At 37.5% G+C, this 13,274-nt stretch overlaps 1 protein-coding gene across 1 annotated transcript in view; it reads left to right on the top strand.

Annotated features, from left to right (window-relative positions):
• Positions 1 to 7,101: 7,101 nt before the first annotated feature.
• The window catches only part of DCDC1 (doublecortin domain containing 1), a 49,489-nt gene continuing 43,316 nt past the window's right edge, over positions 7,102 to 13,274 (top strand). Inside the window, 1 exon segment of the mRNA XM_006903716.1 lies at positions 7,102 to 7,114. Within this exon segment, the coding sequence (XP_006903778.1) occupies positions 7,102 to 7,114 (13 nt within the window).

The following is a 13,274-nucleotide window of genomic DNA, read 5'->3' as shown; positions in this document are numbered from 1 at the left end:
ATTGGGATTGAGCAAGGTTTACCTTCCATAGCTAAATATGGTAAGTGAATCTCCAAATATAACAGAGGCTCATTATATAAGAGAAAATGAGATAAATTACTATTGAGGAGAAATAATCAACATTGTCTGATATAATGCTCGGCTTCTACTATATTGTATTTCTTTCTTAAATATATTTATTTTTAATTAATGGTACATTTTATAAGTGACACTTTTTTGCACTATGTCATAATTATCAAGGAATAATTACTGCTTATCAATCACTGCTGAAGTTCCTGTGGAAGTGTAAAAGATGTCAGAGTGGAATATGACATCATTTAAAATCACAAAACAAAAAGCAAACATATTTTTATGCAAAACAATGTATCAGTGCATACATAATAGGGCCTTGGGGAAGCTTTTGAAATAAAGATATTATTTGGACTGGGTGATATTCACTCATCTTTGTCATTATCCTGACTATCTTTGATGAGTTTTCCTCTATGCCCCAACTCCTGAATTCATCCTTCATACTAACCAGAACATTCCCATCATATACCTAAGCACAGTAATTATAAAATCTTACCCGTTTTAACATTTACCATTTATTACTTTCATTAGACATCTATTGTCATTATGGATGAGACTCTGGAAAACATAATCTTTGTGTTAGTTGTGTAGTTATATAGCAAGTAAAAGATGTACAACGATGATACTGGGTAAAATATAAATAATGAATATGAACACTAATAAGGCCTGCAAGTGAGAACTACCGAAGACATTGTTATGCAATTATAACTGAAAAATATTATTGATACTTGTTTCTTGTGAGCTTGTTTTAAATTTCTTCTTCAGTTTGAACTTGCATTTGAGTAGTTGATCATCTGCTCCAGTTTGTACCAGGTCTTGTTTTGACTGCTGATGTTGAGCTTCTCCACAGTTTCTCTTCACAGATATCGTTTCTGTGATGCTTGTGTAGTCTATCAGGTGAGTCCATGTGTATAGGAATTAATGGAATACCAACATAGGTGCTTCAGGAAAGGGATGCAGCCCTAGTCATGCTCATCAGTGTGTGCCAAGAAATTTGGAAGACAATTGCCTGAACAATGGACTGGAAGAAATCCATATCTGTTCTCATTTAAAAAAAAAAAGACCATCAAATTAGGATGGAAATCATCAAAGAATATCATTAATACTACCTACAAGTAAAATCCTGTTGGAGATGATTTAAAATTGGCTGGAACAGTAAAGTACATCAATAGACAATTTTCAGATAGTCAAACTGAATTCAGTAAAGGCTGTGGAACAAGAGATGTTATTGCTATTATTGGATAGGTCTTGGGTGAAAACAGAAAATACCAGAAAGATTACTTGTGTTTTATTGATTATGAAACGTCATTTGACTGTGAAATTACAAAAATAAATTATGACCAAAATTGAGAAAAATGGAAATCCCATAATTCATAATTATGCTAATGAGAAATTTATACATAGACCAAGAAGTATTTGTAATAACTTTGTAACAACAGAACAAGGGAATACTGCATGGTTTTTTTATTTTATTTATTTTTTTTTGCATGGTTTAAAATCAAGAAGGTGTGTATCAGGATTTTATCTTTTCTCCGTACCTATTAAATATGTATGTTGAGCCATCATTCAAGAAGTTGGACTATATGAAGAAGAATATGGCATCAGTATTGGAGAAAGATTTATTCCGTTTCCCTTATACTGTGACATAAGCTTGCTTGCATAAAGTGTGAAGACTTGGAGAACTTAATGCAGAAGATCAAAGCCGACAGCTTTCAATATCAGTTACAACTCAATATTAAAAATTTTAAATTCCTCACCACATAGGCAACATCTTGGTAAATGTAGAAAAGTGTGAAGTTGTCAATGACTTCCTTTTTCCTGGATCTACAGTCAACACCTATGGTGGTAGCAGTCAAGAAGAAAAACAATGTATTTTAGTTTTGCAAATAAACTAGTACAAATAAATAAATAAATTTTTTTATAAAGAACTTTTGTATTAAAGGAATCTGTTAAGGACCTCTTTAAAGTGTGAACAATTAATTATATCCATTTAAAGACTAAGGTTCCCCTGTTCGCAAGCCATGAGCTTTTCAATTCATATGTATCTGAAAGTTGAACAATGAATCAATATGACAGAAGAAGAATCAATACCTTTGAATTATGGTACTGGTGAAGAGTATTGACTGTGCAATGGACTGCCAAAATAACAGACTTATCTTGTAAGAAGTGTAAATTGGGTGCTCCTTAGAGGCAAGGATGGTGAAACTTTTCTTCACATACTTTTGGCATATTGTCAAGAGTAGTCGTCTTTGGAAAACAACATCATACTGGGGAAAGTAGAGAGTCAGCGAAAGAGAGGAAGACTTTGAAGGAAATGGACTGACATGGTGACTCTAACAATGTATGACAGAGATCCTGATGATCAAGGAGGAGAGGGCAAGGTGTTGGTCTGCTGTTCAAAGGGTTGCTTTGAGTTGTAGTTGACTCAATGACACCTTAACGACAACAGGCTGCACAATAAGTAGAAATGAAAGACAAAAAAATAATTGAATATTATATTGAAAAATAGGGCTGTTATTAGAAGTTCTGATCAAATGATTATAAAAAAACCCCATTAAACCATTGAAGTTCACTAATGTAAAGTACCAGAAATGGGAAGAAAAATTGCTCTTGTCAAAACTATAATCATATGCTTAAATCTTATCATGGTTGATTTATTGGCTTTTTGTACATTGCTCCCTGAGCATATTGCTTTTACTTTTAAACCTCAAATATTCACTTAGTTGTTGCTTTACAAAGCAAAAATTATGAATTAAATGTCATGAGAAAATCTGAGAGTAGGCATAATTAAATAATAATCTGAGCTCTTAAAGGAGACAACAAATGCTTCCATGTACAGAACTCCCTAGGAATATACTAAAGTTCCTAAAAAATAAACTCTTTGGAAGATATGCATAAAGGAGAATGTTGAGGATGGAATATAGCATTATGGTGATTACTTATACTGACAGTCATGTCTATTAAATTCCTGCACTTTTAAGGTAGACACCAAAGAAGACAATTAGTTTTGTACCTTCCAACTTTTTGAGTGAACATTTCCAATGAAGTCTTGAACTAGATAGTCCAGAACCTGGGCGTATACCAACAGTACCGATCATCAGTATTGATATTTCCCTGTTATTATAAGTGGAAGATTAACATGAAATTAATCATAAAAAATCAGAGTAGCATTTGATAATTATTAAAGTTTAACATTTCTGGTAGTTAATTTGTGTAATGTATTTTAGTGAGTACTTTTTTAATCATTTGTCATTTTCATTGATGAATTGCTTCATCAATAGAATTGCTTCATCAATAGTGATGAAAAGTATGCACTACTTACACAATGTCAAGTCCTGCTTTCCTGAACAATTAATGTGTATTTTCTAGTCATTGGGCATTTAAAAGAATGAGAACATAGTAAAGTTAGCTTTATTCCTTTGTGGGAATGGAATCTGTATATTTGGCTTGTGAAATAATTGATATTTAAACTGTGGATGTTTTAGCTATGAGGAACACAAAGGTTCTTGAATTTCTATATAAAAAGTTAAGAAAGGCATTAAATAAAGAAAACTACACAACCAGGCCGGAGGGAAAACTAGGTAGAAATAAAACTACAGAACCAGGTCAGAGAGAGAACTAGGTCATTCTTGCTGTCCAGGATGTAATAGTGACCCAACAACGTTTGCTATCTGCTATGCCCCAGTGTTTTACCTCTTACTGACCACCTGTGCCAAAATATACACACACTCATTTTCCTGTGGCATATTACTTTCTCTCCTTATACCAACTCTCCTTATACCAACTCTATGCAGCGCGCTGCCTGCGGAAGAATGCCACGCAGTTTGGGCGTCTTTAGTGTTAGCTGAGAAGATGGGCTCTTTAGCTGGCCAGCTTTCTGCCAGTCAGGCTCCTTTGAAGGAAATGGCAAAAAAATAAGGCTCCAGGAATAGATGGTATACCAATTGACATATTTCAGCTAACAGATGCTGCCCTGGACGTGCTCACCAAGTTGTGCCAAGAAATCTGGAGAACAACCACTTGGCCAACTGACTGGAAGAGATCGATATTTGTTCCTATCCAAAAGAAAGGTGACCCAACAGAGTGTGGAAACTATAGAACAATCTCACTGATTTCACATGCAAGCAAGATTTTACTGAAGATTATCCAAAAACGACTGGAACAGCACATTAACAGAGAACTACCAGAAGTCTAGGCTGGGTTTAAATGGGTCATGGTACTAGGGATACTGTAGCTGTTGTAGATGGATCTTAGCTGAAAGCAGAGAATACCAGAAGAATGTCTATCTGTGTTTCATTGACTATGCAAAGGCATTTGACTGTGTGGATCATAACAAACTGTGGCTGACTCTGAGAAGAATGGGAATACCAGAACACTTGATCATGCTAATGTGAAACCTATACTTGGACCAGGAGGCAGTCGTCCGAACAGAGCAAGGGAACGCTGCATGGTTCAAAATTGGGAAGGGCGTAGTCAGGGATGCATCCCATCTCCATACCTTTTCAACCTATATGCAGAACAGATTATCTGGGAGGCTGGGCTCTGTGAGGAGAAATGTGGGGTCAAGTTTGGTGGACGATTTATCAACAATCTGTGTTATGCAGATGACATAACCCTGCCTGCTGAAACTGAAGAGGACCTGAAGCACCTGCTGTAGAGGGTCAAGGATTGCAGCCTCCAATATGGATTGAGGCTCAATGTCAAGAAGACAAAGATTCTCACCACTGGGCCAATTGGTAGCATCAGGATGGATGATGAAGAGATTGAGATTGTACACAGCTTTAGTTTGCTTGGCTTCACAGTCAACACTCTTGGCACCAGTAGCCAGAAAATTAAAAGGCGCATTGCCATGGGAAAGTCTGCTGCTAGGGACCTCTCCAAAGTACTGAAGAGCAATGGTGTCTCTCTGGAGACTAAGGTGCATCTGATACAGGCCATGGTCTTCGCAGTCACTTGTTGTGCATCAGAGAGTTGAACAATGACCAAGGAGGGTAGAAGGAGAATTGATGCCTTTGATCTGTGGTGCTGGATAAGAGTATTGAGAATACCATGGACTGCTAGGAAAACAAACAGATTTGTCCTGGAGAGAGTTAAACCGGGTGGTTCCTTGGAGGCAAGGATTCTGAGGCTTTGTCTGACATGCTTTGGATATGTTGTGAGAAGAGACCTGTCCTTGGAGAAGGACATCATGCTTGGGAGGGTAGAGGAACAGCGCAGGAGGGGAAGGCCCTCTATGAGGTGGATTGATTCAGTGACTGGGATAATTGGGATGGGAATGTCACAGACAGTGCGATTGCCACAGGACAGAGCAGAGTTTAGGGCTGTTGTACATAGGGTCTCTATGAGTCGCAAGCGACTCGACGACACATAAAAACAAAAACAACATTACTTTCTTTTAGAGGAAAGATTTTGCACTCTAAAGGTCATAAAGAGGTAGTCTAAAATAAATAATTGTGGTTATAAAGACATTTGTAGGTGAGAGACATTTGGAGGAGGGGTTGGCCCAACAGAGCTTTCAGCACTCAACATATATTAATTTATAACTGAGGTGAGGAAGTTATATGAATGCTGGTGGTTTAGTCTGTAGTGTGTTATACTGCTGACAAAAAGGCAGAGTGTGTCTGTTGTAATGCCTCTATGGTAGAAAGAGAGACTATCTCTTGCTCTTGAGGTTTACAGCCTTATTTTTGAAATAATGAAAAGATGGGGGGGGGAAGGTGAAAGCAGAGAGGTCTCCCACTTCCCAAGTCTTTCTGTTTGCTTTCCAGTGGATGTTCCCTGTATGAACTTGTGGCTGCCTTTACACATTTGAGCTTGTGATTCAGATGAGATCAGTTTCTGGGAAAAATATCTCCATAATCACACTGTTTTCTGGGAGATATTAAAAAATATCAAGATAGATATCTGGATATTTCATTCATTATGTATATCTGATGATGAGTATTCATCTGCTTAGAAGATATAGAAGCAGGTGGGTTCATTATATGTTGCAAGGTTTATGAAGATATTCTCCTCTCTCTGTATGTTCTAGTCATTGAGATCGAGTTCATGAAATGGGAATATTTATGAACATTCCCCACATCTCAAGTCCTTAGCATCAGAATCCTGTCTTTTATTTTTCTGTACCACAGCCTCATTGTGTTTCAGTTCAATAACATTTCTACCTAGATGACACCAGTGAATTGATACTTGTTCTGCAGAGAATTCATAATATATGTGTGAAATAAGTGAGGAGAAACATTATGATTTTGTAGACACTGAGATCTAGCAGATGCATTTATGGGAAAGCACGTCACTTAATTTCTAAGAACAACACAAAAGGAACCCCACAGCAAATCTTTCTATCCTGCTTAAACTCTCCTAATCCCACAGCAATTTGTAAGGCACATTAAGTAAATTAAAATTTGATAGTTCTACCAAATCTCTCCTCCCTTTTACAGCTGGATAACTGGCTCTGGAACTCAATAGCAGACTCTATTGCTGTTCTTTTTACCAATAGTTAAGCCATATCACCATCGAAGGTTTTTGGCTTGAGATGTGAATTTGTTTTCTAGATTATAAACGTACAGTGTATGTATAAAGTGTATGATTAGTTTTGTATCATATTGTAAGTTATATTATTCCGTACCAATTTTGGAAATAAAGGTGTTTTGATTATTTAACATATAAAAAAGATTTACAGTCTAAACTGCTTAGCAGGAATAGCAAAGAAGGAAGAGAGGAGTAAAAATTAACATATTGATATGTTGGATGAAGGGAAAGGCAGTAGAAGATAAGGGGTTGGTTAGACATTGTAATTTATTGATTTTATTAATTGTTTTTGTTGTTGTATGTCATTGACTATGATTCATAGTGAACAACAGCTCTGAACCTTGGCCTATCCTGAGCCAACCTCACCATCTCCAACATACCTTATTTCATTGCCACAGTCATTGTGTCAATTCACCCCACTGAGGGTCTTCCACTCTTGTGCTGGTCTTCTATGCTTTCAAGCATGATGACCTTCCCCAGGGACTGGTCCGTCTGGACACCATGCCCACAATATGTAAGATGGAGTTTTACCATTCTTGCTTACAAGAAACACTCTGGTTTCATTTTCTCCAGGACAGATTTATTTGCTTCCTTGGCAGTCCAAGCAAAGCATGTTCAATACTCTTTTCCAGCACCATTGATTCTTCTTTTTCATACTTAGTCATTGTCTAAATCATAGTCATCAAAATATTGCTGAAGATTATAAAATAAAAGGTTAGAACGGTACTGTGACGGAGAACTGCTAGAAATGCAAGCTGAATTATATCATTATAATTCAATAGGAATATCGATGTCAGATGGATCTTGGCTGAAAGCAGAGAGTACCAGAAGGATGTTTATTTGTGTTTTATCAGCTATACAAAGGCAGTTGTGTTGATCACAAGAAATCATTGCTCACATTGAGAAGAATGGAAATCTAAAAAACCTTGATTTTTGCTCATTTGAAACCTAGACCTAGACCAAAAAACTGTTGTCTAAACAGAGCAAGGGAACATTGTATGGTTTAAAATCACGAAAGGAGTATGCCAGGAATGTATTCTCTCTACATACATTTTCAGTCCAAATACAGAATAGGTCATTTGAGAAGCTAGATTTTATGAAGAAGAATGTGGAATCAGAATTGGAGGAAAGCTCATCAACAATCTGAGTTATGGAGATGACTGCCTTGATGCTGAAAGTGAGGTGGACCTGAAGCATTTGATTCAGAGGTTCAAGGACTGCAGCCTTCAATAAGGATTACATCTCAATATCAAGAAAACAAAAATCCTTACCATCAGGCCAATAGACAACATCATAATTCCTGGAGAAAAGATTGCAGTTGCTATCTTATCAAAAGATTGCAGTTTAATCTTGCTGGGATCCACAATCAATACTTTTTTTTTAAAATGATTGTTGTTGTGCCATCAAATTGGATCCAACTGGCACAGGAGGAGATTGCCCCTCCTTCTCCAAAAGAACATCTGTAGATTTGAACCATGTGCCTTCAGGATTGCAGCGCAGCTTCTTGCCACTAGGACACCAGAGCTCCCTTCACAATCAACACTCTTGGTACTAACAGACAGAAAATCAAAAGATGAGTTTCATTGGGATAATATACTGTCTAAGACCCTTTCACAGTGATAAAAAGTGGTATCAGTCTAAAGACTAAGATGTGCCTGATCTAAACCATGTTCCTCTCAATTGCTTGCTGTGCTTTTGAAAGCTAGGAAATGACTAAAGATAATAGAAAAATAATTGATGCTTTTGATCTGTGTTAATGGAGAAGTTTTTGTTTGCTGCTGTCAAGTTGAGTATTTCCCATAATGACTTTATAAACAACAGATAATGAACACTATCCTAACCTATGCCATCCTTATAATCTCTGACACACTAGAGCCCATTGTTATAATCACTGTTAATTCAAGTGGTTGAGGGTCTTTTCTCTTTTACTGACCTTCTATCTTCCCAAGCATGATATCCCTCTCCAAGAAAAAGCCTCTTCTAGTAACATACCAAAGTATATAAGACTTTGCCATCTTTGCCTCCAAGGAACACGCTGATTATACTTTGTCCAAGACATATCTGTTTGTTCTTTTGTCAATCCATGGGATATTCAGCATTCTCCAAAAACACAGCTCAAAGGTATCAATTCTTCTATCATCATTATTCATTGACCAGCTCTCAGATGCATAACAAGTAATTGAAAAGACCATGAACTGAATGAGACACCTTTAAATCCTCAGACTATCATCACTGCTCCTCAATAAATTGCAAAGAGAGTATGCCTCTTTGTTGCGTATAATCATAACAACCCTATAAACAATAAATCTAAACCCTATCTTATTCAGTACCATCCTCATAATCTCTGACAAAAGTGAGTCCATTGCTGCTATGCCAGCCCATTTCATTGAATGTCTCCTTCTCCTTTTCTGACCCTCCACCTTTTCTAGCAAGGAATAGCCTCTTCTAGCAACATGCTTGAAGTATGTCAGATGAAGCTTCACTGTCCTTGCCTCCATGGTGCACTCTGGTTGCACTTCTTCCAAGATATATCTTTTGGCAGTCAGTGTTTTTTTTTTTCTTTGTTTGCTTGATGTTGAAATGCAATCCTTATTGAAGGCTGTAAGGCCTTGATCTCTTCAGTAAATACTTCATGCCCTCTTCACTTTCAGTAAGCAAGGTTATTGCATCGGCATAACTAGTATATAAAACCAAATATCTGTGAATGAACATTTACTGAAATTAAAAAAAATTAACATCAAAAGAAACATAGGACACATCAAAAGGTGGGAAAACAGACCATTGACTCTCTAACCCAATATCTCCAGAAAATTGAAAAAGAACAGCAAGAAAACCCAACACCCTCTAAAAAGACTGAAATTATGAAAACTAGAGCAGAAATAAATGAAATATAGAACAGAAAAACAATTGAAACTATCAACAAAACTAGGAGTTGGTTCTTTGAAAAGGTCATTAAAAGCGATAAAGCACTAGCAAAACTCACAAAAGAAAAGGAGAAGACACAAATAATCTGAATAAGAGACGAATCAGGCAACATCACAACAGAGCTAACTAAAATAAGAAAGCTAACATTATAGAATTATGAAAACTATATTCAAGCAAATATGAAAACCTAGAGGAAATAGAAAATATTTAGAAATGCACAGCCTACCTAAACTGACACAAACTGAAATTGAACATCTGAACAGGCCCACTACAAAAGAAGAAATTGAAAAGGTAATCCAAAAACTTCCAACTAAAAAAAAAGCCCTGGACCAGATCATTTTAGAAGTTAATTTTATCAAACATTCAGAGAAGAACTGTTACCAATTCTACATAAATTATTTCAGAAAATAGAAGAAGATGGAATTCTCCCAAACTCATTCTATGAAGCAAACATATCTTTGATACCAAAGCCAGGAAAGGACACCACCAAAATTGAAAACTATAGGACACTATCTCTTATGAACATAGATGCAAAAGTCCTAAATAAAATACTGGCCAATAGAATCCAACGATTGTTGTTGTTGTTGTTATGTGCCATCAAGTTGCTTGCCACTCAGAGTGACCCCATGTACAACATCCCTAAACTCTGCTCTGTCCTATGCCAATCGCACCGTCTCTGATACACCCATCCCGATTACCCCAGTCACTGAATCAAACCGCCTCATAGGGGGCCTTCCCCTCCTGTGCTGTCCCTCTATCCTACCAAGCATGATGTCCCTCTCCAAGGACCTGCCCCTCCTTGCAACATGTCCAAAGTATGTTAGACGGAGCCTTAGAATCCTTTCCTTCAAGAAGCAGCCTGGTTTAACCCTTTCCAGGAAGAATCTGTTTATTTTCCTAGCAGTCCATGGTATTCTCAATACTCTTCTCCAGCACTACAGCTCAAAGGCATCAATTCTCCTTCTATCCTCCTTGGTCATTGTCCAACTCTCTGATGCATAACAAGTGATAGAAAAGACCATGGCTTGTATGAGACATACCTTAGTCTCCAAAGAGACACCATTGCTCTTCAGTACTTTGGAGAGGTCCCTAGCAGCAGACTTTCCCATGGCAATACATCTAATTTCCTGACTACTGGTGCCGAGAATGTTGACTGTGGAGCCAAGCAAACTGAATCTGTGAATAGGCTCAATCTCTTCACCATCCATCCTGATGCTGCCAATTGGTCCAGTGGTGAGAATCTTTGTCTTCTTGACATTGAGCCTCAATCCGTATTGGAGGGTACAGTCCTTGACCCTCTACAGCAGGTGCTTCAGGTCCTCTTCAGTTTCAGCAAGCAGGGTTGTATCATCTGCATATCGCAGATTGTTGATAAATCGTCCACCAATCTTGACCCCACATTTCTCCTCATAGAGGCCAGACTCCCAGATTATATGTTCTGCATACAGGTTAAAAAGGTATGGGGATAGGACACATCCCTGGTGTATGCCCTTTCCAATTTTGAACCATGCAGTATTTCCTTGCTCTATTCTGACGACTGCCTCTTCATCCCAGTAGAGGTTTCTCATTAACATGGTCAAGTGTTCTGGTATTCCCATTCTTCTCAGAGTCAGCCACAGTTTGTTATGATCCACACAGTCAAACGCTTTTGCATAGTCAATGAAACACAGGCAGACATTCCTCTGGTACTCCCAGAGTTAAGCTAAGATCCATCTAACATTAGCTACAATATCCCTAGTACCACGAGACCCCTTCTAAACCCAGCCTGGACTTCTGGCAGTTCTCCTCTGATATGTTGTCCCAGTCATTTTTGGATAATCTTCAGTAGAATCTTGCTTGCATGTGAAATCAATGAGATTCTTCTATAATTTCACCATGACCAAGTAGGATATGTAACAGGTATGCAAGGATGGTTCAACATAAGGAAAACAATTAATGTAATTCATCACATTACAAAGCAAAGAATAAGAACCACATAATCCTATCAATTGATGCAGAAAAGGCCTTTGACAAAATCCTACACCCTTTCCTGATTAAAACACTCAACAAAAAACATGATTAGAGGGGAATTTATTCAACATTGTAAAAAGTATTTATGCAAACCCAAGAGCCATTGTTCTCAATGGAGAGAGGTTAAAGGCATTCCCTTTAAGAACAGGAACTAGGTAAGGATGCCCACTATCACCTCTCTTACTCAATATTGTTTTGGAAATCTTAGCAATAGCAACAAGACAAGAGAAGGGAATAAAATCCACATTGGCAAGGAGGAGTTAAATTATCTCTCTATGCAGATAATATGATAGTATACTTAGAAAACCTTAAAGACTTAGCAAGAAAACTATTGGACACAGTGGACCACTTTAGCAAAGTGGCAAGACACAAGATCAACATACAAAAATCAGTTGGATTTCTCTACAATGACAAGGAAAATACAGAGTCAGGACTAGGAAAAACAATACCCTTCACAATAGCTAACCACAACCATAAATTTAACCAAAAGCACATAGTATCTATTCAAAGAAAATTACAAAACATTACTACGAGAAACAAAAAGAGACCTTGAGAAGTGGAAGAATATCCCTTGCTCATGGATAGGAAGACTCAATATTGTGAAAATGGCAATAATACAAAGGCAATTTTTGTTTAATTCATGTTTAATGAAATCCCAATACAAATACCCATCCCGTTTTTCAATGAGATGGAAAAGCCCATCTCCAGTTTCATTTGGAATAGAAAGAAGCCTCACATAAGCCAAGCACTCCTTAAAAATAGAAGAAAGGTAGGAGGTCTCTCACTCCCTGATTTCAAATCCTATTACACTGCTGTGGTGGTAAAGACAGCATGGTACTGGTATAATGACAGACACATAGACCAATGGAATAAAATTGCGAATCTGGAGATTAGCCTAGCTATCTATGGTCAACTGATTTTTGACAAGGAGATGAGATCAGTTAAGTAATCTCAAGTATGTCTCAAAACCAAAAACTCAATGCCTTTGAGTCAGAGTGCACTCATCGCTGACCTTTCATAGAGTTTTCTGAGGCTGTAAATGACAGGAAGGAGATTGCCCATAAATAAGCCATTTGCATTTATGCACTCATTTTTTTTTTCTTTAAAAGATTCTAGAGGAGAAGGTGGGAGAATTGGGAACTGAATCCCTAGGTTATAGTTTGCATCTTCCAGCAGCTTCACAAAAGTAAGATGGACAATCTCCTGTAAGATCCACAGCCTCCAAAACCATGGTGGAGTTATCGCTCCACTTCAAGTCTTTTCCAACTTGAGGACATTAACTTGAGGGCAATTACTCAAGCACCAACTTGAGTCATCTCCAATTTGAGTCAATGCTCTCTTAAGGGCAATAACTTAACTAGGAAGCAAAAGGTTAATAATATATGTAAAACTTAAGTGAGATTTTTTTTTTTAGTATTTACATCCCTGGAAATCTAATGGATGGTCACTGTGAATTGGAATAAACGTAATGGTAGGGCATTTTGTTCAGTTAGGAGTTGTTGTTGTTTAATGCCATCAAATCATTTGCGACTCCTAGTGACCTAATGTACAACAGCCCTAAACTCTGCTCTGTCCTGTGCCAATCGCACTGTCTCCAACACACCCACCCCGATTACCCCAGTCACTGAATCAATCCATCTCATAGAGGTTCTTCCCCTCCTGTGCTAACCCTCCACCCTCCCAAGCATGATGTCCCTCTCTAAGGACCTGTTCCTCCTTACAACATGTCCAAAGTATGT

Source organism: Elephantulus edwardii, unplaced genomic scaffold (genome assembly GCF_000299155.1).
Source record: "Elephantulus edwardii isolate Elephantulus edwardi_28Jun2011 unplaced genomic scaffold, EleEdw1.0 scaffold00029, whole genome shotgun sequence".
Taxonomy (NCBI): Eukaryota; Metazoa; Chordata; class Mammalia; order Macroscelidea; family Macroscelididae; genus Elephantulus; species Elephantulus edwardii.
The sequence above is the reverse complement of the archived record's forward strand: the minus strand, read 5'-3'. Positions and strand labels throughout refer to the sequence as shown.